This window comes from Mustelus asterias, unplaced genomic scaffold, assembly GCF_964213995.1.
Source record: "Mustelus asterias unplaced genomic scaffold, sMusAst1.hap1.1 HAP1_SCAFFOLD_257, whole genome shotgun sequence".
In the NCBI taxonomy this organism is placed as follows: domain Eukaryota; kingdom Metazoa; phylum Chordata; class Chondrichthyes; order Carcharhiniformes; family Triakidae; genus Mustelus; species Mustelus asterias.
Genome location: NW_027590224.1, coordinates 609,464 through 636,807, shown reverse-complemented (window position 1 = coordinate 636,807; position 27,344 = coordinate 609,464). Strand labels below are relative to the sequence as shown.

The window sequence follows — 27,344 nt, the reverse complement described above, 5'->3', positions numbered from 1 at the left end:
GGGGGAAGTGGGAGGGGAGGGGGTGTGACCGATCATTCCCTGGGGGGAGGGGAGGGGAGGGGGAGAGGGGGTGTGATGTCTCATCCTCTGGTCGGGAGGGGGGTGTCGGCTGCCAGTCTGTGGCCGATCCCTCCTGCCGGAGTGGACGTGCGGCCATGCGATCCCACGAAACCTTCAGGATGAAGCAATTCCTCGTGAAGAAGATGAAGCAGAACCGGCCGATTCCACAGTGTAAAGTGAGACACCATCACTGGTACACTACCAGCCACAGCCATCTCTCCCGCTCTCTTGCCCCTGCAGGGAAGAGTAATCTGTGGCTGGTAGTGTACCAGTGATGGTGCCAGGAGGCATCGGCCACAGACTGGCAGCCAACCCCCACCGCCCGCCCCCCACCAGAGGATGATACATCACACCCCCTCTCCCCCCCACCCCCTCCCTACCCCCAGGGGGTGATACGTCACACCCCCTCTCCCCCCCACCCCCAGGGGGTGATACGTCACACCCCCTCTCCCCCCCACCCCCAGGGGGTGATATGTCACACCCCCTCTCCTCCCCCCCAGGGGATGGTCCATCACACCCCCTCTCCTCCCCCCCCCAGGGGATGGTCCATCACACCCCCTCTCTCCCCCCCCCCCCCCCCCCCAGGGGGTGATACGTCACACCCCCTCTCCTTCCCCCGCCCACTCCGACCAGGGGATGAGACGTCACACCCTCTCCTCCCCCCCCCCCCCCCCCTTCCAGGGGATGAGATGTCACACCCCCTCTCCTCCTCCCACCCCCCTCTCCTCCTCCCACCCCCCCCGCCCCCCACGACCAGAGGATGACCTGGGTCAGAGAGCCGTTGCAGTCTCTGACCCCGCTCTTCGGAAGCTGCAGCGGCGACTTCAGACTTTTATTTTGCAGGTCGGTTGCAGCGCGGACACGGATCGGGCCAGAAGACGGTAAAGTGGGATTTGGCGGTAGAGTTGGGCGCGTGGTTCATTAAGTCGATTTAAATACACGCAAATACATTTAAATCGTCGGGCCGCCCGATTTGGGCGTGGGCCGGACCCATGCCCGAATCGGGTGTCGGTAAAGGTGCGATCTGCTCGTATTCAGGTGCAGATCGCGTTAAAGGCCCGACGCCCAACTTTACCGTGATTTTGCGCCCGTTTGGTAAAATCAGGCCCAATCATTGCATTCCTGCTTAATTATAATATCCAATCAGTGTGAAGACTTAAATCACGTTAGCTGACCGAACTCATCATTGATGCCAAGTTATCATTGATGTCCGAGTTTGTGTCTGTGTTTATGGATATCACTCCCTCCTCCCATGTCCAGATGTCTGATTTAATGAATTCTCTCAGACTCAAGTCCTTCACGTTTATCTGTGTTGGCTTCTATAAAGATTTCTGTTTCTCTTATAGCAGCTTATGTGATTTTTAAACTTGAGTGATTATTAACCCTTTTACTAATGAAAGGAAAGATCATGAAAAGCAGATAACCTTAATACAAACTTTATACAACACAAAATATGATTTAGAGAATCACTAGTAGATTATTTCATTTGTTGTACATAAAGTAATGGCAGTCTTTGGCAGGAATATATTTCTCAAAAATACTGTAGTGAGTTTGAATATTTTGGTCTGATTCAATTTAAACCATGTCATTTGTCTGAACACAATATTTTCAAGTTACTTTTTTTTAGTAAATTTCAGTGTAAACTCAGGTGGCACAGACTTTCCCCACCCCAAAAACAAACACTAGCAGACAGAAGACCGTAATAGTTCAGTTTTTACTCTTGGGCTTTATGTTGCTGATTAACAATCCGACCATATTATTATTCAGCTATTATAATTATCCTTTTATTAAAGAAAGGAGCAGAAATATGTTCTCAACTTTTAAAATGATAACTTTGTACACTTTCCACCTCATCCTCCAGTGTCTAATAGAGGGTACGTAAAGGTTGACAGCGAATGGAGCTCCGGCAGCATCACCCACACTGAGAACAAGTTAATAAATTTATCGGAAACTACCTGAGGTTCCCACTCATCAATGGGATATTTTGGAAGTTACCATCTCACACAGCAAGTGACCAATAGGTTACACAGCTGACTCGGCAGCCTATCAGAATCCAGTGTTTCACTTCAGGTGTGATTCAACTGAGACACGAGGAAGCTTTTATTGAAACAAATTTTATTTTAACAATACATTTTAAATATAACAAAAAGAATTAGCTTCACTATTGGAAACATAGAAACCCTACAGTGCAGAAAGAGGCCATTTGGCCCATCGAGTCTGCACCGACCACAATCCCACCCAGGCCTTAGCCCCATATCCCTACATATTTACCCGCTGATCCCTCTAACCTACGCATCTCAAGACACGAAGGGACAATTTTAGCATGGCCAATCAACCTAACTCGCACATCTTTGGACTGTGGAAGGAAACCGGAGCACTGGGAGGAAACCCACGCAGACATGAGGAGAATGTGCAAACTCCACACAGACAGTGACCCAAGCCGGGAATCGAACCCAGGTCCCTGGAGCTGTGAAGCAGCAGTGCTAACCACTGTGCTACTGTGCCGCCCATATTACCAAATGAAAATACTTAATCATGACAAGATACAATTCTTAACTGCTAACTTAGCTTTATTAGTTCATATTTTTAAGTACTGTTGCAACTATACAAGGCCTTGGTGAGACTGCACCTGGAGTACTGTGCACAGTTGTGGTCCCCTTATTTGAGGAAAGACGTGGCATTGGAAGCAGTTCAGAGGAGCTTCACCAGATTGATTCCAGAGATGAGGGATTTGTCGTATGAAGTGAGATTGAACAGTTTAGGCCTGTACTCTCTGGAATTTAGAAGAATGAGGGGAGATCAAATTGAGGTTTACAAGATGATAAAAGGTATGGATAAAGTAGACGTCGAGCAGATGCTTCCTCTTGTGGGGCATTCTAGGACAAGAGGTCATCGTCTTAGGATAAGGGGCAGCAAATTTAAAACAGAGTTGAGGAGAAACTATTTCTCCCAAAGGGTTGTGAATCTGTGGAACTTACCACCCCAACGTGCAGTAGATCTGGGACAGTGAGCAAAATTTGAGGAGGAGTTAGACAGATTTTTAATTGGTAATGGGTTGAAGGGTTATGGGGAGAAGGCAGGAAAATGGGGACGAGGAGCATAGCAGCCATGATCGAATGGCAGAGCAGATGCAATGGGCCGAATGGCTTAAGTCTACTCCTATATCTTATGAACTTTTGAAATTTAAGCAATATTCCTCAGAGGCACAAACCCCTCTTCAAAATCAGTTCGCAAACAATAGGCCTATGTTCTGGTGCATGGGCTGCCAGACTTCAAGCCTCCAGAACACCTCTGGGGAGAGATACCTATTTTCTAGCAGGTCTCAAACTATAGTCACCAGAGAGGGAGAGTCTCCTTGCAGACCCAAGTGTAAGTGTAGCTCCTCCCATTAACTCATGACTCAGCCTGTCAATCAACCTAATCAAACCCTACTCTAAAACCCCTGGGGACAACCCAAAAAATCAACCGAATTGTATCAGCTCAGCTAAAACATATCCCCAAATATCTAGGATCAATTATCCTTCTACATTCCCAGCATGTGGACTGTCTGGAACAGACAGATTGATACTGATTCAACAAAGTAGGTCTTAATCGGCTCGTACTGGGGAAGGTGTGACCTCTATGAGAAGGATGGTCTACACCTTAATCAGAAGGGGACCAATATCCTGGGGGGTAAATTTGCTAAGGCCATGCAGGGAGGTTTAAACTGATTCGGGGGGGGGGAGGGATCCTGAGTAGTGGGGCTGAAAGTGAGGGATGCATGGATGGGGACTGCAATGCACGGCATTGCAGAGGTGGGGTGGAGCAGGGTTTGAAATGTGTATACTTCAATGCCAGGAGTATTCGCAATAAAGTGGGTGAACTTGCAGCGTGGATCAGTACCTGGGACTTCGATGTTGTGGCTATTTCAGAGACATGGATAGAGCAGGGGCAGGAATGGATGCCGCAGGTCCCGGGGTTCAAATGTTTTAGTCGAAGTAGGGAAGGAGGTAGAAGAGGGGGAGGGGTAGCATTATTGGTCAGAGATTGTATCACAGTGTGAGAGAGGAGGTTTGATGAGGACTTATCTGTTGAGGTAGTATGGGCGGAGATTAGAAATAGGAGAGGAGAGGTCACCCTGTTGGGAGTCTTTTATAGACCTCCTAAAAGTTCTAGAGAGGTTGAGGAAAGGATTGCGGAGTCAATCCTGCTTAGGAGTGAAAGTAATAGGGCAATTGTTATGGGGGATTTTAACTTGACTAATATTGACTGGAATTGTTATAGCTCTAGCTCGTTAGAGGGGTCAGTTTTTGTTCAAAGCGTGCAGGAAGGTTTTTTGACTCAGTATGTAGACAGGCCAACTAGAGGTGAGGCTATATTGGATCTGGTGCTGGGAAATGAGCCAGACCAGGTGCTAGACTTGGAAGTTGGTGTGCATTTTGGTGATAGTGACCACAATTCGGTTACGTTCACCTTAGTGATGGAAAGGGATAGGCATGAACCTCGGGCCAGTGGTTTTAGCTGGGGGAAGGGTAATTATGAGGCTATTAGGAGAGAATTAGGAAACATAGGTTGGACTAGGAGATTACAGGGACTGGGAACGTCCGACATGTGGAGTTTTTTCAAGGAGCAGCTACTGCGAGTCTGTGATAGGTATGTCCCTGTCAGGCAAGGAGGAATTGGTAGGGCTAGGGAACCGTGGTGCACCAAAAAAGTTTCTTTGTTGGTTAAAAAGAAAAAGGAGGCTTATGTTCGGATGAGACGTGAGCACTCGGGTAGTGCACTAGAAAGCTTTAGATTGGCTAAGAGGGAGTTGAAGAGCGAGCTTAGAAGGGCTAAAAGAGGACATGAGAAGACTTTGGCGGATAGGGTTAAAGAGAATCCTAAGGCGTTCTATAGGTATGTCAAGAACAGAAGGTTGGTTAGGGCAAGTTTAGGGCCAGTTATAGATGGCAGAGGGAAGTTATGTGTGGAACCGGAGGAGATTGGTGAAGCATTGAACCAATATTTCTCTTCGGTGTTCACGCAAGGGGACATGAATATAGCTGAGGAGGACACTGGGTTGCAAGGGAGTAGAATAGACAGTATTACAGTTGATAAGGAGGATGTGCAGGATATTCTGGAGGGTCTGAAAATAGATAAATCCCCTGGTCCGGATGGGATTTATCCAAGGATTCTCTGGGAGGCAAGAGAAGTGATTGCAGAGCCTCTGGCTCTGATCTTCAGGTCGTCGTTGGCCTCTGGTATAGTACCAGAAGATTGGAGGTTAGCGAATGTTGTCCCATTGTTTAAGAAGGGGAACAGAGACTTCCCCGGGAATTATAGACCGGTGAGTCTCACTTCTGTTGTCGGCAAGATGTTGGAAAAAATTATAAGGGATAGGATTTATAGTTATTTGGAGAGTAATGAATTGATAGGTGATAGTCAGCATGGTTTTGTGGCAGGTAGGTCGTGCCTTACTAACCTTATTGAGTTTTTTGAGAAAGTGACCAAGGAGGTGGATGGGGGCAAGGCAGTGGACGTGGTATATATGGATTTTAGTAAGGCGTTTGATAAGGTTCACCATGGTAGGCTTCTGCAGAAAATGCAGATGTATGGGATTGGGGGTGATCTAGGAAATTGGATCAGGAATTGGCTAGCGGATAGGAAACAGAGGGTGGTGGTTGATAGTAAATATTCATCATGGAGTGCGGTTACAAGTGGTGTACCTCAGGGATCTGTTTTGGGGCCACTGCTGTTTGTAATATTTATTAATGATCTGGATGAGGGTATAGTTGGGTGGATTAGCAAATTTGCTGATGACACCAAAGTCGGTGGTGTGGTAGACAGTGAGGAAGGGTGTCGTAGTTTGCAGGAAGACTTAGACAGGTTGCAAAGTTGGGCCGAGAGGTGGCGGATGGAGTTTAATGCGGAGAAGTGTGAGGTAATTCACTTTGGTAGGAATAACAGATGTGTTGAGTATAGGGCTAACGGGAGGACTTTGAATAGTGTGGAGGAGCAGAGGGATCTAGGTGTATGTGTGCATAGATCCCTGAAAGTTGGGAATCAAGTAGATAAGGTTGTTAAGAAGGCATATGGTGTCTTGGCGTTTATTGGTAGGGGGATTGAATTTAGGAGTCGTAGCGTTATGTTGCAACTGTACACAACTCTGGTGCGGCCGCACTTGGAGTACTGTGTGCAGTTCTGGTCCCCACATTACAGGAAGGATGTGGAGGCTTTGGAGAGGGTGCAGAGGAGGTTTACCAGGATGTTGCCTGGTATGGAGGGGAGATCCTATGAGGAGAGGCTGAGGGATTTGGGATTGTTTTCGCTGGAAAGGCGGCGGCTAAGAGGGGATCTTATTGAAACATATAAGATGATTAGAGGTTTAGATAGGGTGGATAGTGATAGCCTTTTTCCTCTGATGGAGAAATCCAGCACGAGGGGGCATGGCTTTAAATTGAGGGGGGGTAGTTATAGAACCGATGTCAGGGGTAGGTTCTTTACCCAGAGGGTGGTGAGGGATTGGAATGCCCTGCCAGCATCAGTAGTAAATGCGCCTAGTTTGGGGGCGTTTAAGAGATCCGTAGATAGGTTCATGGACGAAAAGAAATTGGTTTAGGTTGGAGGGTCACAGTTTTTTTTTTAACTGGTCGGTGCAACATCGTGGGCCGAAGGGCCTGTTCTGCGCTGTAATGTTCTATGTTCTATGTTCTATGTTCTAATCATACCCTTCCACAAGAACCATGATACAAATACATTTCTTAAAGGCACAGTATCGTCACAAATTGAACACATACTTTGGTTCACTCTTCACAAAAGAATGCACAAATAACCTCCCAGAGACGTTAGGGAACCAAGAGGGTGGAATTGAAGGAAATCAGTATTGGTAAGAAAATGGCTAAATTAATGGGGTTCAAGCCTGACAATCACCAGGGCCTGATGATCTACATCCCAGAGTATTAAAGGAAGTGGCCCTCGAAATACTGGATGCATTGGTGGTCACCTGTGAAAATTCGATGAACTCTGGAACAGTTCCTACAGATTGGAGGGTGGAAGAAGTAATCCATGTTGACCGAGATCCTCGAATGACAAGACACAACCCCATTGAATCAAATCACTTCTTAATTAAATATAAAATCACGACTACACCCTGTTTAAAACACACAAATGATTCTACCTTCCTCTGCTACCACTACAAATTCCTCAGCATAGGTTTAAACAAACAATACTAATCGAGTGACTTCCAGTGAAGTTGTGGAGATGTCATTGCCTAATCGTACTGGCCAGGCATGAATGGAGACCAAACTCCCTCTTGAAGCTGAAAGCTTGAGGCTCCCTTCCACAATGGTTCTTCCTGAAGGTTATCACGGCACGGTGGCACAGTGGAATATAAGAACATAAGAAATAGGAGCAGGAGTAGGCCATCTAGCCCCTCGAGCCTGCCCTGCCATTCAATAAGATCATGGCTGATCTGAAGTGGATCAGTTCCACTTACCCGCCTGATCCCTATAACCCATAATTCCATTACCGATCAGGAATCCATCTATCCGTGATTTAAACATATTCAACGAGGTAGCCTCCACCACTTCAGTGGGCAGAGAATTCCAGAGATTCACCACCCTCTGAGAGAAGAAGTTCCTCCTCAACTCTGTCCTAAACTGACCCCCCTTTATTTTGAGGCTGTGCCCTCTAGTTCTAGTTTCCTTTCTAAGTGGAAAGAATCTCTCCATCTCTACCCTATCCAGCCCCTTCATTATCTTATAGGTCTCTATAAGATCCCCCCTCAGCCTTCTAAATTCCAACAAATACAAACCCAATCTGCTCAGTCTCTCCTCATAATCAACACCCCTCATCTCTGGTATCAACCTGGTGAACCTTCTCTGCACTCCCTCCAAGGCCAATATATCCTTCCGCAAATAAGGGGACCAATACTGCACACAGTATTCCAGCTGCGGCCTCACCAATCCCCTGTACAGATGCAGCAAGACATCTCTGCTTTTATATTCTATCCCCCTTGCGATATAGGCCAACATCCCATTTGCCTTCTTGATTACCTGTTGCACCTGCAGACTGGGTTTTTGCGTCTCATGCACAAGGACCCCCAGGTCCCTCTGCACAGCAGCATGTTGTAATTTCTTTCCATTTAGATAATCATCCAATTTGCGATTATTTCTTCCAAAGTGAATAACCTCGCATTTGTTAACGTTATACTCCATCTGCCAGATCCTCGCCCACTCACTCAGCCTGTCCAAATCTCTCTGCAGACCTTCTACGCCCTCCACACGATTCACTTTTCCACTTATCTTTGTGTTGTCTGCAAACTTTGTTACCCTACACTCAGTCCCCTCCTCCAGATCGTCCAGATCTCCAGACGCTCCATCCTGATGCTCAGCTGCTGTTGTCACAAGGCCCCATGCTTCACGTTAACAGGTCTCCCCTGTCAAAGGGACATCATTAGAGGTTTCATTTTGATTCATGCTGTATCTGGTTGGTTGCCCAGGAGAGGAAAAAAACAGCAGAGTTCAGGTTACATGAAAAGAATCCAACACTTTGGTCAGGTGAATAAAGGAGCCGTTCAGGAGCACAGACCCATTAAATTCCACGCAACATCCTGGGTACCAATGGCAGCTGGAAAATGGGTCACAGGAGCTGCACGGTGATGGAGCACAGAGTGTAGAGGAGAGGAGGCTTATCGGGGAGGCAACGGGCAAGAGCTGGACAGTCCACAGGAGATGTGCTGACCCACAGAGGGAGGGTCAGAGGATAGAGTTAGAGAACCCTGCAATAGTTCCTGCTGCCACTGTGAGGGGTGTGTGTGGGGATAGGCGGTGAGCACGGAGATGTGGATATTGAGTGAGACGAGGAAATCCGAGATGGCTTTCCCAGCGACTGAATCCTCTGATGTCCGGGTTAAGGGGGATGTTTTAAAAGTGCAGGAGGTGATTGACTAACAACAACTTGAATTTATATAGCACCTTTATAGAACACCCAGAAATACTTCACGGAAAGATAAACAATATTTAACATTGAGTTACTGAGGGAGAAATTCAGGCAGAAGGATAAGTTTTAAAGGAGCATTATAGTGGAGGAGGGAGAGAGAGTCCAAGGTTTAGGAAGGGATTTTCCGAGATTAGAGCCCAGGCTTTTGGAGGCATGATCAGCAATGGTGGAGCGGTAGAAATCGAGGGACGTGTGAGAGCACAGATTTTCAGAGATCGCAAGAGTTGTCGGATAATCCATTCATAGGATTCTGTGAGAGATGGGAAAACAACATCATTCAAAATTTGGTAAAAATAGAAAATAAACGATAAAATCAGGAGGTGGCCATTCGGCCCCTTGAGTCTGTGTGCCAACATCCCAATTGCCTGCTTGCCCTGCAGGGAGACTGTGATTCACGCACAAGGAAACTAAAATCCTTCAGAATACCAACATTTTCCAGTCTGCCAGCTAATCTGTTTTTCCATTCTTCCCAGCAAAGTGGAAAATTCAGACTGCCCATATTATAGCTTTGTGTCCTCTTTGTGTCTTTGTGTCCTCCACACAGCTTACTTTCCCATCCAGGGTTACATCTTCAGCAAACTTCGACATATATGAAGGGATGGAGTGTAATAAGTCACTGACATGGATTGTGATTAGCTGAGGCTCCAGCACTGATCCCGGCAGCACCAGTTACATCCTGCCAACCAAAAATCACCCATTGTCCCTCCTCTGTTTCTGTCCACTCACCAATCCTCAATCCATGCTACATTACCCCCAATCCCCTGAGCCCATGTCTTGTGGAACAACCTATTGTGTGGCACCTTATCAAATACCTTCTGAAATCCCAGATACATTCCTCATCCACTGGTTCTCCCAGTGGGATAATATTCGCTCCTTTCCAATCCACGGGGACTGTTCAGCAGCAAGAGGATGACAAGCTGGAAGTGACTGGTTAACGCTGCTCAATGATAGGGTGGATTGAAGCATCCTCACAGCTCAGTAAATGGACAGTTCTGGCGTTCAGCAACATTGAACAAACATTATAAACCAAAAACAGGATCCCAATGGAAACAGTGGAACATTCTGGAACTCACCGTCTTTGTCGCTTTCGGAATATGTAAATCCCAATTCCAGCAACAACAAAAACAACAGCAACAAGAATTCCGATTCCCAATCCAACTCTTGCTCTATCCGGGAGTCCAGGTCCTAGAGACAGAATGAAGCCATTAACAGACTGGGACACACTCACAAACTAACAGCAGAGACCTTCAGCACCGAGTGTTTCAGAACCATCCCCAGTACAGACAGATCCCTGGTTAATTCTAGTCCTGGAGGGATGTGGGAGGTTAGACACCGATAATCACACACACACCAGGTCACCCCACAGCTCCTTGCACACACACACTGCCCCACAATGTGATCGATACATGCTTTCCAATAGAGATAACTGGACACTGAGCAGCAGCAGCCTCCCTTCAATTCAACCCAACAGCACGCTGAACTAACAGGAGATTTTAAAATAATTTACCAATCGGAAAAGGCCACGGGATTGTGTGGAATGCCGGATTACACCCGGGTAAATATTTCTCTCCACTGACTTCACCCAGTGTTACATCCAATCCCATCAGTTTCCCAACAGGTGGGTTTGGGTAAAATTGTACCGAGACTTTCCACACAGAATTCCAGAAACACGAATGCTCGTGGGAAGCAGGAATCCTCACAGTTCTGTATCTGAGGGACAGGAAGGTGAGACTCAGAAACAGAAATAACAAATCCCAGTGGTTGCAGGACCAGTTACAGGTAACAGTGACTCACATCACTCACTCTCTCACAATCATTCTTGGGTGGCATAGTAGCACAGTGATTAGCTCTGCTGCCTCACAGCGCCTGGGTCCCAGGTTCGATCCCTGGCTTGGGTCACTGTCTGTGTGGAGTTTGCAAGTTCTCCCTGTGTCTGTGTGGGTTTCCTCCGGGTGCTCCGGTTTCCTCCCACAGTCTGGAAGACGTGCTGGTTAGGGTGCATTGACCCGAACTTGCACTGGAGTGTGGCGACTTGGGGAATTTCTCAGTAACTTCATTGCAGTGTTAATGTAAGCCTTACCTGTGACTAATAAATAACTTTTAATAAATAAACTAATAAACTTTACTTTCAAACCTTCCAGTGTTACTCGCTGTCTATCCAGAATGATGCAACACGCTGAAAACACATGCAGTAGTTTAGAAACAGATTTACCTGGTACAGGTGTGTTCGGTCCAGGTGTAGGAAGTCGCTCTAAAGAAAACATCATGTGTTTAGTATTGTGTGTGACACAAACTACAGAAATGGTCAAAGACTATCGGGCTTTAGGGAAAAACATCCAGGGAGCAACGAGACTCGACTCAAACTGATCAGGAAGGATCAGGAACAGGGTCGGCAGAGTGAAAAGTCCAACAGGATTGCATTAACTGTGATGGGTAGAATGGAAGTTTTCCAGAGTTCCCCTGAGCAGGATCATTCCCAGCAGCCTACATCCCCGTGGAGAGAATCCCCACAGGATCCTGGGCCTACTGGGAACAAGGTAAGTGCACTGGGTCTTGTCAAGGCTGCCTGAGAGGTGTTACAGACCCCACCTCCTGCACCCCAACATTCTGACTCAATACCTGGGTCACAGCCAGTGATCCCTTCAGTTTTATTCTGGTTTCTCTGTCCAGTGGTTTGATACAAACTGATTGAAGTGTTTGAGCAAGTCAGAGGGCAGTTAAAAGTCACCCAGGTTAATGTGGGACTGGAGTCACATATAGACCAGACTGGGTACACACGTACATCGATACAAACATATGAATTGGGAGCAGGAGGCGGCCACTCGAGCCTGCTCCACCATTCAATAAGATCATGGCTCACCTGACTAACTTCAACCACACATTCCCGCCGACCCCTGATAACCTTTCACCCCCCCATCCCCTTATTAACCTTTCACCCTCGTTAATCAAGAATCTATCTCACTCTGCCTTAAATATATTCAAAGACACTGTATCCACTGCCATTTGAGGCAGAGAGTTCCAGAAACTCACAACCTACCAAGAGAGAAGAAATTATCCTCACCTCCATGTTAAGTGAGAGCCCTAATTTTTAATCAGTGATCCCTGGTTCTAGATTCTCCTACAAGAGGGAACATCCTCTCCACATCCACCCTGTCGATACCCCTCAGGATCTTAAAGGTTTCCATCAAGTCGCCTCTTACTCTTCTGAACTCTGGTGGATACAGACCTAACCTCTCCAAACTTTCCTCATAAGACACCCAGCCCCTTCCTGGGATTAGTCTGGTAAACCTTCTCTGAACCGCTTCAAACACTGTTACATATTTCCTTAAATAAGGAGACCAATACTGTACACAATACTCTCGATGTGGTCTCACCAATGCCCCGTACAATTGAAACATAACCTCATTACTTTATCCAAGTCCCCTCACAGCAAACAATAACGGTCCATTAGTATTGCTAATTACTTGTTGTACCTGTATATCAGCCTTTTGTGATTCAAGCACTAGAACACCCAGATCCCTCTGCACGATGGCAGGTTTCCTTCCCTAAAGGGACATTAGTGAACCAGTCGGGGTTTTATAATCCAACAGTTTCCTGGTCACTTTTATTAGGACCAACTTTATATTTCCAGATTTTTATTTCATAAACTGAATTTAAATTCTGAAAGTGCCATGGTGGGATTTGAACTCACATTAGAATAGAATAGAATAGAAACCCTACAGTACAGAAAGAGGCCATTCGGCCCATCGAGTCTGCACCGACCACAATCCCACCCAGGCCCTACCCCCATATATTGTACTCACTAATCCCTCTAACCTATGCATCTCAGGACACTAAGGGGCAATTTTTTTTTAACCTGGCCAATCAACCTAACCCGCACATCTTTGGACTGTGGGAGGAAACCGGAGCACCCGGAGGAAACCCACGCAGACACGAGGAGAATGTGCAAACTCCACACAGACAGTGACCCGAGCCGGGAATCGAACCCAGGACCCTGGAGCTGTGAAGCAGCAGTGCTAACCACTGTGCTACCGTGCCGCCCTCGGGATTCTCCCACATTCTCGGGATTATTTGTTTCATAACATAACCACTGCATGACTGAACCCATAAAATCAGGGATTAAATACAGAATTCCTGAAACAGAAACCTCTCACCTGTTACAGAGAGAAGGACGCGATCAGTTTGCACCCAATAAAATCCTGCACTCATCCTCTTGTAAATCTGACACTGATACTGGTTCTGGTCTGACTCCCTGAGGTCCGAGAGCAGAACTGACCAGTTTCCTTGTTCCAGTTGATCTCTGAACAGCTTTGTTCTGTTTCTGAACCGTGGATTTTGTTCTGTCAAATCATCTTTCCCATTGACAAACTTGTGTAAAAATTCACGTTTGGGTGTCCCCCAGATTACCAGTAAATCTGAGATGGTAACATTCCCTGTGTAGGTACAGGACAGCACAACCTGCTCCCCAAGGAACCCAGAAACTGGGACAGGCGAGTCACCTGGAAAAGATTTGTAGGGGTCTGAAAAAATAAGGATAAATGAAAGAAAAATGAAAAGTGTGTTTTCTTGAAATATGGGTAAATTTAATGAAAAAGACATTTACTATTGTTCTTTGTTTCCTTGTGAGTTTCAATATCCTGTTTACTGGGCCCAATACCGTGAACAGATACTGTTTGAGTGATGTCAGCTAAGCCAATCCGTTTTCTAGAGAGCTGCACTTTAATCCAATCAGATTACTTAGGGGGAGGGAAAAAGAAAAACGGCGGGAGGCAGAGGAAGCTGCAGTGGGGAGACACACGTGGGGGAGAGGAAGCTGCAGTGGGGAGACACACGTGGGGGAGAGGAAGCTGCAGTGGGGGAGAGGAAGCTGCAGTGGGGAGACACACGTGGGGGAGAGGAAGCTGCAGTGGGGAGACACACGTGGGGGAGAGGAAGCTGCAGTGGGGAGACACACGTGGGGGAGAGGAAGCTGCAGTGGGGAGACACACGTGGGGGAGAGGAAGCTGCAGTGGGGGAGAGGAAGCTGCAGTGGGGAGACACACGTGGGGAAGAGGAAGCTGCAGTGGGGGAGACACACGTGGGGGAGAGGAAGCTGCAGTGGGGAGACACACGTGGGGGAGAGGAAGCTGCAGTGGGGAGACACACGTGGGGAAGAGGAAGCTGCAGTGGGGAGACACACTTGGGGAAGAGGAAGCTGCAGTGGGGAGACACGTGGGGAAGAGGAAGCTGCAGTGGGGGAGACACACGTGGGGAGAGGAAGCTGCAGTGGGGGAGACACACGTGGGGAGAGGAAGCTGCAGTGGGGGGGGACACGTGGGGGAGAGGAAGCTGCAGTGGGGAGACACACGTGGGGAAGAGGAAGCTGCAGTGGGGAGACACACGTGGGGGAGAGGAAGCTGCAGTGGGGAGACACGCGTGGGGAAGAGGAAGCTGCAGTGGGGGGGGACACGTGGCGAGAGGAAGCTGCAGTGGGGAGACACACGTGGGGGAGAGGAAGCTGCAGTGGGGAGACACACTTGGGGAAGAGGAAGCTGCAGTGGGGAGACACGTGGGGAAGAGGAAGCTGCAGTGGGGGAGACACACGTGGGGAGAGGAAGCTGCAGTGGGGGAGACACACGTGGGGAGAGGAAGCTGCAGTGGGGGGGGACACGTGGGGGAGAGGAAGCTGCAGTGGGGAGACACACGTGGGGAAGAGGAAGCTGCAGTGGGGAGACACACGTGGGGGAGAGGAAGCTGCAGTGGGGAGACACGCGTGGGGAAGAGGAAGCTGCAGTGGGGAGACACACGTGGGGGAGAGGAAGCTGCAGTGGGGAGACACACGTGGGGGAGAGGAAGCTGCAGTGGGGGGGGACACGTGGGGGAGAGGAAGCTGCAATGGGGGGGGGCACGTGGGGGAGAGGAAGCTGCAGTGGGGAGACACACGTGGGGGAGAGGAAGCTGCAGTGGGGAGACACACGTGGGGGAGAGGAAGCTGCAGTGGGGAGACACACGTGGGGAGAGGAAGCTGCAGTGGGGAGACACACGTGGGGGAGAGGAAGCTGCAGTGGGGAGACACACGTGGGGAAGAGGAAGCTGCAGTGGGGAGACACACGTGGGGGAGAGGATACTGCAGTGGGGAGACACACGTGGGGGAGAGGATACTGCAGTGGGGAGACACACGTGGGGGAGAGGATACTGCAGTGGGGGAGACACACGTGGGGAGAGGAAGCTGCAGTGGGGAGACACACGTGGGGGAGAGGAAGCTGCAGTGGGGGGGGGGGGAAGACATGTGGGGAAGAGGAAGCTGCAGTGGGGGGGGACACGTGGGGGAGAGGATACTGCAGTGGGGAGACTCACGTGGGGAGAGGAAGCTGCAGTGGGGAGAGACACGTGGGGGAGAGGAAACTGCAGTGGGAGAGACGCGTGGGGAGAGGAAGCTGCAGTGGGGAGACACACGTGGGGGAGAGGAAGCTGCAGTGGGGAGAGACACGTGGGGGAGAGGAAGCTGCAGTGGGGAGACACACGTGGGGGGAGAGGAAGCTGCAGGGGGGACACACGTGGGGAAGAGGAAGCTGCAGTGGGGAGACACACGTGGGGGAAGAGGAAGCTGCAGTGGGGAGAGACACGTGGGGGGAGAGGAAGCTGCAGTGGGGAGACACGCGTGGGGAAGAGAAGCTGTTTCCATGCGGTAAAAACCCAGTTTTAACATCGAGGCAAATAATATTTGTCGTCTAACATACTTCACAGTACGGGCACAAATATTACTGTGCAGTTAAAGCTCGTGTTTGTCGCAGTTTAGTAACTCGTTTTTTTCCAGTTTGAAGTGAAAGGCAGCAAGGTTTAGTCCTGTTTGTTATTTTCATTACTGCTGAGAAAAAGTGTGAAGCGCATTGTCTTGTACTCTCAAGTGTGGACGTTTCGGCTAGAAACTGCTGGGCGTAGTTTTCACTGAGAAGACGGAGAGAGTGAGGATTAGCTGAAGCTAACTTGCTAAGTCGCACTGCCGAGGAGGACAGACTTCAGCGCACTGGACCTGCGTCACTACACGGACAGCTTGCTGCATTTTCTTTTCCTGCTGCATAATCTTCCCGCTCGCAGACCCTTCTGGACTGTGTGTGTCGTGGTTGCGTGAGTAACTGGAGACTATACTATCAGACACTGAACGGTATCGGCAGTGTGTTGATGAGGGCGTGTTTTCTTCATATGTGCACCAACGTATGGGCCCCAACATTTATAAATCCAAGCGCTTGGTAATATTTTGAACATTTCTCAGGGTTGAAACTGTTTAATTGAAAAATCTTTAGTTTGGGCTCTTTACCTGTTTTATGAGACGCAATAATGCAAGAAAATACATTTATTTTTGTTATTCCTTTTGCATGGTTCTCCTGAACCTTTTCTTATTATAAGGTTTACATACTTACCATTTTAGGAGGCACCGCGCTATTATTAATAGGTTATTACTCTAGATTGCAACTGCATACACTAATCCTTTTCATTCACGCCTGTACTGACATTTATTAGTAAATAGGAAATTTAGCCGAGCTCAACACCAACCGCCAAGAACTCAGGATCCTGTTAAGTGAACATTATAACATCAAGCACATCCCAGGTACAGCTTTACTTAACTCAGCTGGTCAGAGCATATAGTTGTCAGCAGGGGGGGGGGGGGGGTGACAGATTGAAAGTATTTATCCACAGATATAACCTCCCTGCTGGTACATTACATCCCAAGCTTCACATGGTTACACTGCCATGCTTGATTTACAAGAAGTCCTGATCAGTACCTCACTGCTTTCATTTGTGTGGGAAGGTTAAAGCTCAGGCATTGAGGGCCTTCAACTAAAACCAGCTTGTGCTGGATATTTGTATATTTTAAAAATGGACACCAGACAGTGAAGATTGCTGAAAATTCACAACCTGCCACGGACAGGAATGGCTACAGGGGATTTCTCGAGGGGGCAATGGAACACTCCTATCTGCTTCCAGATACGTTACTGATAAAAAGCATCCGAAATCTGAGTGACAAAGCAAGTTTTTCATCTCAAAGTGTGTGGGTGCTAATTTCCTGGACAGACCAGTATCCCGTTTTCCTCTTGGAAGAAGGTGTTCTCCCATTATGCCTGTCAGTCAGTGTGCTGAGAATTAGCAACTGGGTGTTTGCCACATAAACTAGAAACAGGAGTAGACCATTCGGCCCTTCGATCCTGCTCCGTCATTCGTTATGATCATGGCTTATCATTGAATTCAAAATCCTGATCCCCCCCCTTTCTCCCCAAATAGCCCCAAGAACTATATCTAATTACTTCACGAAATCACACAACGTTTTGGCCTCAACTACTTTCTGTAGTATGAATTTCACATTCACCACCCTCTGGGTGAAGAAATTTCTCCTCACCTCAGCTCTAAAAAGGTTTACCCCTTATCCTCAAACTATGACCACTAGTGCTGGACTTCCCCACCATTTGGAACATTCTTTCTGAATCTATCCTGTCTAACCCTGTTAAAGGTTTCTGTGAGATCCCCTCTCACTCTTCTAAACTCCAGTGGAGTATAATCCTAACTGACTTAGTCTCTCCTCATGTGATAGACCTGTTATCCATTTCAAGGTGATATAGTAAGGCAGGGCACCTGTAAAACAATAGGCAGTTTTGCAGGGCTATCTAAAACTTGCTCCGAAAATCAATGAGCCAGCAGAAGGATGGCAGCTAGGTAAAGAACAGAAATCGTTACCAAACCAAAAGAATCAACTGTTTACCAACAAAAGCCAAATATACTGAAAAGAATCGCAACGGCTACAATGCATCATCATCATCATCATCTATTCCTCGCAAATCAAGGATTGTTCCCTGTAATCTTTTTTCTTTATATTTACTAACTATTGACCTAATTTCTAAAACTTATGAATGCAGACGCATGTGTTTTCCCATTTCTTTTACCCTTTTAATAATTTATAATCTTACTCCAGCTTAATTTAAGAAAACCTGGTTGAATTTGTCCCTTTGAAGTTATTGGCTCGGGAAAAGGGGCCCAAGGGAAAAGGGGCCCAAGGGAAAAGGGGCCCAAGGGAAAAGGGGCCCAAGGGAAAAGGGGCCCAAGGGAAAAGGGGACCTTGTTAGATTAAACCTTTGTTGTTACCAGCAGAGAAAGGGTGGGTTGAGTAAAGACATGGGGCCACACATCCCTCCTCACCCTGGTTTGTGACAATAGGGGGCTATCCCAGCCAGACAGCTCAGCCCAACCTGGGAATCGTCAAAACAACTCATGATCATAGTGTGTGATGTGAAGCTGCTGTGATGACTCCCTCAATGACCGACTCTGTCCCCTCCAAGGACCCAAAGCCCAATTCCCAGTCCTGTTGACTCTACTCCCCATGCTCCCAGACAATTCCCAGTTCAATCCCCCACTCTCTCAATGGCTCCACTTACAGTTCACACAGCAGCTTAAAGCAAAATGTATTCCTGATCCCCCCCATCCCTTTGATCAGAGCTGAAATGTTCCAGCAGTCACAGCTCTTACCTGAAACAGCAGCAACAACACTGAGCAGCAGCAGGAGGAGTAGTTTGTGGAAGGTGTGTCCCTGCAACAAGAAAACACAGTTACCCCCTTTACAACTGATTCACTTCCTGATGATGGATCAGAGCTGGGCTCAGCGCATGCGTGTTCGGTGCCGCCCCTGGGTGAAGGTTGACAGGGGCGCATGCGGCTGGAGCCAGGTCCGCGCCCGCAAGTGGAGCATGCGCACTGACGCAGCAGCGCCCGCTCCCGGGAGGAGCCTGCGCAGTGACACAGCAGCGCCGGAACCGGGAAAGGATCATGCGCAGACACAGCAGCGCCGGACCCGGGAAAGGAGCATGCGCGGACACAGCAGTGCCGGTGCCGGCAGGGGAGCCTGCGCAGTGACACAGGAGTGCCGGACCCGGGAGAGGAGCATGCGCACTGTACAAGTTCTTCCTCCGGATCTCCGCATTCCCCCCACCATCAACCCCACTCCTCGCTCCGGATTTTACTGACAGCACAAAACCATTGCAGAGCGGAAAACCCAAATCCATTCCTTGTTCCAAAATCAAACTGAATCCAAATGTTCCCCAAAACAGAGACAAACAAGATCCAAACTGACAAGACAAGGCATTGCACCCCACCTTGGGCTGGATCGCAACCAAAAGACCAACAACTCATTCACCCCGAACCCCCCCCCCCCCCAAAGCTCACAGCCCCCCCGCCCCCCCTGGACATTTCCAGCTGCTTCACACCATCCTGACTCTGGTCACTTTGCAGCCTCTCTGACTAATCCCCACACTGTCTCCAGGAGCAAACCCTCATTCCCAACCCAGAGCCTGAACCCCGGCTCTGAGACACTGACAGTCCCTGCAGCTCATTTCCATCCATTCCCCCCCCGGCTCTGAGACAGACAGTCCCTGCAGCTCCTTTCCATCCATTCCCCCCCCGGCTCTGAGACACTGACAGTCCCTGCAGCTCATTTCCATCCATTCCCCCCCCGGCTCTGAGACACTGACAGTCCCTGCAGCTCCTTTCCATCCATTCCCCCCCGGCTCTGAGACACTGACAGTCCCTGCAGCTCCTTTCCATCCATTCCCCCCCCGGCTCTGAGACACTGACAGTACCTGCAGCTCCTTTCCATCCATTCCGCACACAGGGACCAGCTCGGAGACTCCACACTGAGAACAGGAGAGACACAAACACATTCACTGTCACGCTGAGCAGGAAATGGGGCGGGACCTGCTGCGGTCCCATTCACACAGAGAGGCGGTGCTGACCATCCCCGCTCTCTGCTCCCTCTCCCCGGGTGTGGGCTGGACAGTTTCCCGGGAGCCGGCACTCGGATTGTTGTTTCACTCCAATCCCTTCAGGGGAAAAGCAGCTTTTAACCCGGCTTTTCCTGACAGAGGTTGGGACATTATTCCTCACTCCCCCCTGTGTCTCTCTGAATGGGAGAGTCCAGACTTCGCCCTCAGCCCCTTTTTTTTTCTATTTCTACAATAAACAGAAGAACTGTTTATTACAAAGCAGACATCACAAACCAAACAGGTGGTCCCTATGGTAGTGTACAATGGCACCTATTTTGTCTGTGGAGATAACGCCTATCCTTGGCTTCCCTGGACTGGTCTGGATCTTGCTATCTCGCGTATGTGGTCCCCTATGTCCGACATTATGACTCCCTGCATCTCCACCCCAAGATACATCTGTTAAGATCTAAACGGGCCATCACCGAAGCTCAACGGTTTTGGATGATAGCCTTTCCTGCCTATGGGACCGCCATAGCAGCTCGAGAACTGATCAATATGGCATCAGCTCTTGAGAAAATAGCTAATGATACTGCGGATGGATTAGAGGATGTGAGCACCGCTATCTCCGAAGTTTCAGCTGAAGTCGTAGCTATACGGACGGTGGCACTCCAAAATCGAATGGCTTTAGATTACTTGTTGGCAGCAACAGGAGGCACCTGTGCCCTAATAGGCTCCGAGCGCTGTACATACATTCCAGACACCTCCCACAATATCACGGATTTAGCTGAGCATATTAAAAAAAGACCACTGACAAAATTAGGGCTGAAGTGCAAAATTTTAAGAACTCCAATCCTCCTGGCTGGTGGCCTTTTAGTAACCTCTTTGGAGACTGGGGAGGGATGTTGATGCACCTGCGAGTCATTATCCTGGTAGTTTGCTTACTGCTAGGCTTATTGCAGGTTGTCTGCCAATGCCTAGCATATCATAGAGCACAAGTTCCCCTCAAAAGAGGTTAGTGTTATCATGGAATGATAAAAGGAGGGAATGAGATGTTAAGGGGTTAACATCCCATGAATCTCCTATGATGTTTTTAAAAATTGTGTGCTTGAACTTTTGAACTTTGCAAACGCAGCTGTGATTAACTTGCTGCCTGGAACAATTAGTGCTGGTAACATATTCCCTATATCAACTCAGCTAATGCTGTCCTTGTTTGAAGGAGATAACATTCGCTTTATGTGCAAAGTAGCGTCCCAAGATATATGGGAACGGTTGCTATCTCACACTCGGGCAATGGTGGACGTGCAGTTTCCATGGCAACAGGGGGTGGGTTTTTGGCATATTTTTACTCACATACTGTCTTTGTATTTACTGTTGCTAAGCACGTGATCTGGGTGAAGTTATACTGTGTACGTGACCGATTGCTGTAGAAAGAGTATAAAGGGAGGAACTTCCCCCCCCTGTTCGGAGAGTATTGCTCGGCGAAGTTCAGCACTGTGCTGAGTTAGTAAAGCAATCCTCCAAAAGCTTATACTTGCTTGAAAATAAAGGACTGGGTTTTCTTGTACAGATCAGTGTCTTGCTCTTGCATCAAGTACGTAAGGGTCTCCGAAAAACGAACCTTGACAAAACAACACAGCTTTCAAGCTAAGAATTTACTTCAATTTATCTTACAGCAACCAGCTGCGTTTGCACTTTTGCAGGAGCTCACTTTTTCTTTTACAAATGGCCAAGATCATTGGAGATTCATGGGATGTTCACCCCTCAACACCTCACAGCCAGCAGATGGCGATGTTGTCGAGCTCACGTGGTGAATAAAAACTGAACAAGAGCGACACGGTAGCACAGTGGTTAGCACTGCTGCTTCACAGCTCCAGGGACCCGGTTCGTTTCCCGGCTTGGGTCACTGTCTGTGTGGAGTTTGCACATTCTCCTCGTGTCTGCGTGGGTTTCCTCCGGGTGCTCCGGTTTCCTCAAGGATCGCACACCCACTATTGGAAGTGGAATCACTGAGTTGTTACTAGTTTATTTGCAGTATTTATACATCAATCTCCACCTCTAACAGGTGATAATTGTTAAATAAACCGCTATAAAAATTCAGATCAGTCATTAATATTCGAACAATGTTCAAATGAGGAGAAAAAACTGACACTTACCTTTGAGACAGACTGAACTGATGGCTGGGGAGGGTCTCTCATGTTGCTGTGATTTGGAATATGTTTTACTGTCCGTGTGGTCTCAATGCTCACGGTTTGTAATAATATCCACGCTTCAGAATAAACAAGCCCTTCCTCATTGTTGTGATTGAGTTGACTTCAGTGCCCAGGACACATTGATTGCTCCATGTAATTACTGTTGGTCTTGTTTCAGTGTCCAAGGTGGTGATGGGGATTCTTCTTGAACGGTTTCAGTCCCGTGTGGTGAAGGTGCTCCCACGGTGCCGTTAGGGAGGGAGCTCCAGGATTTTGACCCAGTGACGATGAAGGAACGGCCGATATATCTCCAAGTGGGGACGGTGTGTGTGAGACTGGGAGGGGAACTTGGAGGTGATGGTGTTCCCCATGTTCCTGCTGCCCTTGTCCTTCTCGGGGAGGCTGGAGGTTGTGGCTTTGGGAGGTTTTATTGAAGAATGTGGCAGTGGGAACAGAAGAGAAAGATAATCATTATAATTACTCTCAATAGAATTGAAACTAGAAATACTTGACCTGCTGGAAATTGATGTAAAGACAGAAGTTCTGAAGAGAAATGCCATTGGAAAGCTCAACTCTGAGAATTTCCACCACTTCATTGAATGGAGACTCAGCGGGACAGCCAATCAGATTCTGAATCCGGCTGTCAATCAGAAGCAGCCTCGCCTCCCGCGGCCATTTTGTTTCCCGTTGAAAAACAACTCAGTGACACCGCCCCCCCCCCCAAACATCCCCCCACCCCAAATCCCCTCCCCCCCAACATCCCCCCACCCCAAATCCCACCCCCCCCAACATCCCCCCACCCCAAATCCCACCCCCCCCAACATCCCCCCACCCCAAATCCCCTCCCCCCCCAACATCCCCCCACCTCAAATCCCCCCTCCCCCCAACATCCCCCCACCCCAAATCCCCTCCCCCCCAACATCCCCCCACCCCAAATCCCCTCCCCCCCCATCCACACACACCCCCCCACACCCCAAATCCCCTCCCCCCCAACATCCCCCCACCCCAAATCCCCTCCCCCCCATCCACACACACCCCCCCACACCCCAAATCCCCTCCCCCCCAACATCCCCCCACCCCAAATCCCCTCCCCCCCATCCACACACACCCCCCCCACCCCAAATCCCCTCCCCCCCCACCCCAAATCCCCTCCCCCCCATCCACACACACCCCCCCCACCCCAAATCCCCTCCCCCCCCACCCCAAATCCCCTCCCCCCCATCCACACACACCCCCCCCACCCCAAATCCCCTCCCCCCTCACCCAGCCCCACCCCCTCTCCCAGGCTCCCTCCTCCCCCCCCACCCCAAATCCCCTCCCCCCCCCAAATCCCCTCCCCCCCCCAGCCACACACCCCCCCCCCCTCACCCCAAATCCCCACCCAGGCCCCCCCCCAGCGCGGATATCAGGCCCAGATCCAGTGGATGCTAAAGGAAAGGTTTCTCCCTCAGGGGGAGAAACACAAAACTCCTGAAAAACTCTCCCCCGGCTCAGAGACAGAGAATAAAGAGCTGAATGGGGGTGAGGATGAAGGAAAGTTTCCCCCTTTCCCCCGGCTCTGAGACACTGACAGTCCCTGCAGCTCCTTTCCATCCATTCCCCCCCCGGCTCTGAGACACTGACAGTCCCTGCAGCTCCTTTCCATCCATTCCCCCCCCGGCTCTGAGACACTGACAGTCCCTGCAGCTCCTTTCCATCCATTCCCCCCGCACAGGGATCAGCCCTGGGGCTGTGAAACTTCTCACTGTGTTTCCCCCAGTCCCAGACCGCCATCTCCACCCCGACAACAGGCAGCACGCACTCACTGTCAGGGGGCGGGACCTGCTGCGGTTCCATCCACACAGAGAGAGGGGGGTGCTGACCATCCCCGCTCTCTGCTCCCTCTCCCCGGGTGTGGGGTGGACAGTTTCCCGGGAGCCGGCACTCGGATTGTTGTTTCACTCCAATCCCTTCAGGGGAAAAGCAGCTTTTAACCCGGCTTTTCCTGACAGAGGCTGGGACATTATTCCTCACTCCCCCCTGTCCCACAATGGCACAGTCCAGACTCCGCCCTCAGCCCCAGGGGAGGATGACGAAGGCGGTGCAGACTCAGTGCAGAGTGGGAACAGATCCAGAGACACAGACTGAGCTGGTGGCTGTCCAATGCAAACCAGGACAATCGGTTTCCACTGTCAGACCGACAGCGCCGCAGGGATTAAACAATATAGAATAAATTAAAAATAAACAGAATAAAAACATCAGATAAACCCAGAGTCTGGTTCCTGTATTAAAGGGGTTCATGATCTGGAGATGCTGGTGTTGGACTGGGGTAAACACAGTAAGAAGTCTCACAACACCAGGATAAAGTCCAACAGGTTTATTTGGTAGCAAAAGCCACTAGCTTTCGGAGCACTGCTCCTTCATCAGGTGAGTGGGAGTTCTGTACACGAACAGGGCACAAAAGACACAAACTCAATTTACAAAATAATGGTTGGAATGCGAGTCTTTACAGGTAATCAAGTCTTAAAGGTACAGACAATGTGAGTGGAGACAGCGTTAAGCACAGGTTAAAGTTGGACGGCACAGTCGGACAGTGGTTAGCACTGCTGCTTCATAGCTCCAGAGACCTGGGTTCGAATCCCTGCTCGGGTCACTGTCTGTGTGGAGTTTGCACATTCTCCCCGTGTCTGCGTGGGTTTCCTCCGGGTGCTCCGGTTTCCTCCCACAGTCCAAAGATGTGCGGGCTAGGTTGATTGGCCATTCTAAATTGCCCCTTAGTGTCCCGCGATGCATAGGTTAGAGGGATAAGTGGGTAAATATGTAGGGATATGTGGATAGGGCCTGGGTGGGATTGTGATTGGTGCAGACTCGATGGGCCGAATGGCCTCTTTCTGTACTGTAGGATTCTATGATTTAAAGAGATGTATATTGTCTCCAGATAGGACAGTGAGATTTTGCAAGCCCAGGCAAGTCGTGGGGGTTACAGACAGTGTGACATGAACCCAAGATCCCGGTTTAGGCCGTCCTCATGTGCGCAGAACTTGGCTATCAGTCTCTGCTCAGCGACTCTGCGCTGTCGTGTCGTGAAGGCCGCCTTGGAGAACGCTTACCCAAAGATCAGAGGCCGAATGCCCATGATCGCTGAAGTGTTCCCCAACAGGAAGAGAACAGTCTTGCCTGGTGATTGTCGAACGGTGTTCATTCATCCGTTGTCGTAGCGTCTGCATGGTTTCCCCAATGTACCATGCCTCGGGACATCCTTTCCTGCAGTGCATCAGGTCGACAACGTTGGTCGAGTTGCAAAAGTATGTACCGTGTACCTGGTGGATGGTGTTCTCACGTGAGATGATGGCATCCGGGTTGATGATCCGGCACGTCTTGCAGAGGTTGCTGTGGCAGGGTTGTGTGGTGTCGTGGTCACTGTTCTCCTGAAGGCCGAGTAGTTTGCTGCAGACAATGGTCTGTTTCAGATTGTGCAGTCGTTTGAAGGCAAGATGTGGGGGTGTGGGGATGGCCTTGTCATTGATGAAGACGAGCATCTGGCCATGTTGAAATCATAGAAATCATAGAAACCCTACAGTGCAGAAGGAGGCCATTCGGCCCATCGAGTCTGCACCGACCACAATCCCACCCAGGCCCTACCCCCACATATTTACCCGCTAATCCCTCTAACCTACACATCCCAGGACACTAAGGGGCAATTTTTTTTTAACCTGGCCAATCAACCTAACCCGCACATCTTTGGACTGTGGGAGGAAACCGGAGCACCCGGAGGAAACCCACGCAGACACGAGGAGAATGTGCAAACTCCACACAGACAGTGACCCGAGCCGGGAATCGAACCCGGGACCCTGGAGCTGTGAAGTAGCAGTGCTAACCACTGTGCTACCGTGCCGCTCCGGAGAAGATGTTGTAGCTTCTCCGCTCCGGGGAAGTACTGGACAACGAAGGGTACTCTGTCCACCGTGTCCCGTGTTTGTCTTCTGAGGAGGTCGGTGCGGTTTTCCGCTGTGGCGCATCGGAACTGTTGATCGATGAGTTGAGCGCCATATCCTGTACTTACGAGGGTGTCTTTCAGCGTCTGGAGGTGTCTGTTGCAATCCTCCTCATCCGAGCAGATCCTGTGTATACGGAGGGCTTGACTGTAGGGGATGGCTTCTTTAATGTGTTTAGGGTGGAAGCTGAAGAAGTGGAGCATCGTGAGGTTATCCGTGGGCTTGCGGTACAGTGAAGTGCGGAGGTGACCATCCTTGATGGAGATGCCTGTGTCCAAGAATGCAACTGATTCCGGAGAGTAGTCCATGGTGAGTCTGATGGTGGGATGGAACTTGTTGATGTCATCATATAGTTGTTTCAGTGATTGCTCACCATGAGTCCAAAGGAAGAAAATGTCATCGATGTATCTAGTGTATAGCATCGGTTGAAGGTCCTGTGCGGTGGAGAGGTCTTGTTCGAACCTGTGCATGAAGATGTTGGCATATTGAGGTGCGAATTTGGTCCCCATGGCTGTTCCGTGTGTCTGGATGAAGAACTGGTTGTTGAAGGTGAAGACATTGTGGTCCAGGATGAAGCGGGTGAGTTGTAAAATTGCATCTGGAAACTGGCAGTTGTCGGCGTTGAGCACTGAGGCCGTTGCAGCAATGCCATCGTCGTGGGGGATGCTGGTATAGAGTGCCGAGACATCCATTGTGACGAGGAATGTTCCTGGTTCAACTGCTCCATGTGTGCTGAGTTTCTGTAGGAAGTCTGTAGTGTTGCGACACAAGCTGGGAGTTCTTTGTACAATGGGTTTCAGGATGCCCTCGACATAGCCGGAGAAGTTCTCGCACAGGGTTCCATTGCCCGATACGATGGGACGGCCGGGTGTGTTTGCCTTGTGTATCTTCGGGAGGCAGTAGAGATCTCCAACGCGGGGAGTACGTGGGATGAGAGCACGGAGGGTGCTCTGAAGGTCCAGATCAAAGGTCATGATCAGTCTGTTGAGCTGACGGGTGTGTTTTTTGGTCGGATCTGCGGGTAACTGTCTGTAATGTTCCCCGTTGTTCAGTTGTTGGTACACTTCTTTGCAGTAATCCGTTCTGCACCGCAAGCCCATGGATAACCTCACGATGCTCCACTTCTCCAGCTTCCACCCTAAACACATTAAAGAATCCATCCACTACGGACAAGCCCTCCGTATACACAGGATCTGCTCGGATGAGGAGGATCGCAACAGACATCTCCAGACGCTGAAAGATGCCCTCATAAGAACAGGATATGGCGCTCGACTCATCGATCGACAGTTCCAACGTGTCACAGCGAACAACCGCACCGACCTCCTCAGGGACACGGTGGACAGAGTACCCTTCGTCATCCAGTACTCCCCCGGAGCGGAGAAGCTGCAACATCTTCTCTGGAGCCTTCAACACGTCATTGATGAAGACGAACATCT

The 27,344-nt window shown here is 49.5% G+C and overlaps 1 protein-coding gene across 7 annotated transcripts; it reads right to left on the bottom strand.

Annotated features, from left to right (window-relative positions):
• Positions 1-7,993: 7,993 nt before the first annotated feature.
• Positions 7,994-23,727, bottom strand: LOC144485974 (CD276 antigen homolog). Of its 7 annotated transcripts, XM_078204063.1 has the most exons (8): positions 23,680-23,727; positions 21,899-22,349; positions 19,623-19,676; positions 18,517-18,577; positions 13,176-13,541; positions 11,234-11,272; positions 10,095-10,206; positions 7,994-9,271 (listed from the first exon to the last, which is right to left on the bottom strand). In XM_078204063.1, the coding sequence occupies exons 2-8, from the start codon at positions 21,938-21,940 to the stop codon at positions 9,262-9,264; spliced, it is 684 nt and encodes a 227-aa protein (XP_078060189.1). In that variant the 5' UTR covers positions 21,941-22,349; positions 23,680-23,727; the 3' UTR covers positions 7,994-9,261. The 7 variants fall into 7 exon arrangements, with proteins under 7 accessions (XP_078060189.1, XP_078060192.1, XP_078060193.1 ...); XM_078204066.1 differs by lacking the exons at positions 13,176-13,541; positions 19,623-19,676 and adding an exon at positions 21,281-21,363; XM_078204067.1 differs by lacking the exon at positions 13,176-13,541.
• Between the last annotated feature and the right edge of the window lie 3,617 nt (positions 23,728-27,344).

Excerpts from the sequence above, each read along its gene's own strand:
- LOC144485974 (XM_078204061.1), bottom strand. The coding sequence starts at position 19,703 with ATGTGTTTGTGTCTCTCCTGTTCTCAGTGTGGAGTCTCCGAGCTGGTC. Across the intron at positions 13,542-18,516 it reads TGTTGTTGCTGCTGTTTCAG|ACCCCTACAAATCTTTTCCA; the intron begins GTAAGAGCTGTG and ends TTATTTTTTCAG. Across the intron at positions 8,506-10,094 it reads TTCCGAAAGCGACAAAGACG|ATACAGCATGAATCAAAATG; the intron begins GTGAGTTCCAGA and ends GCAACCAACCAG.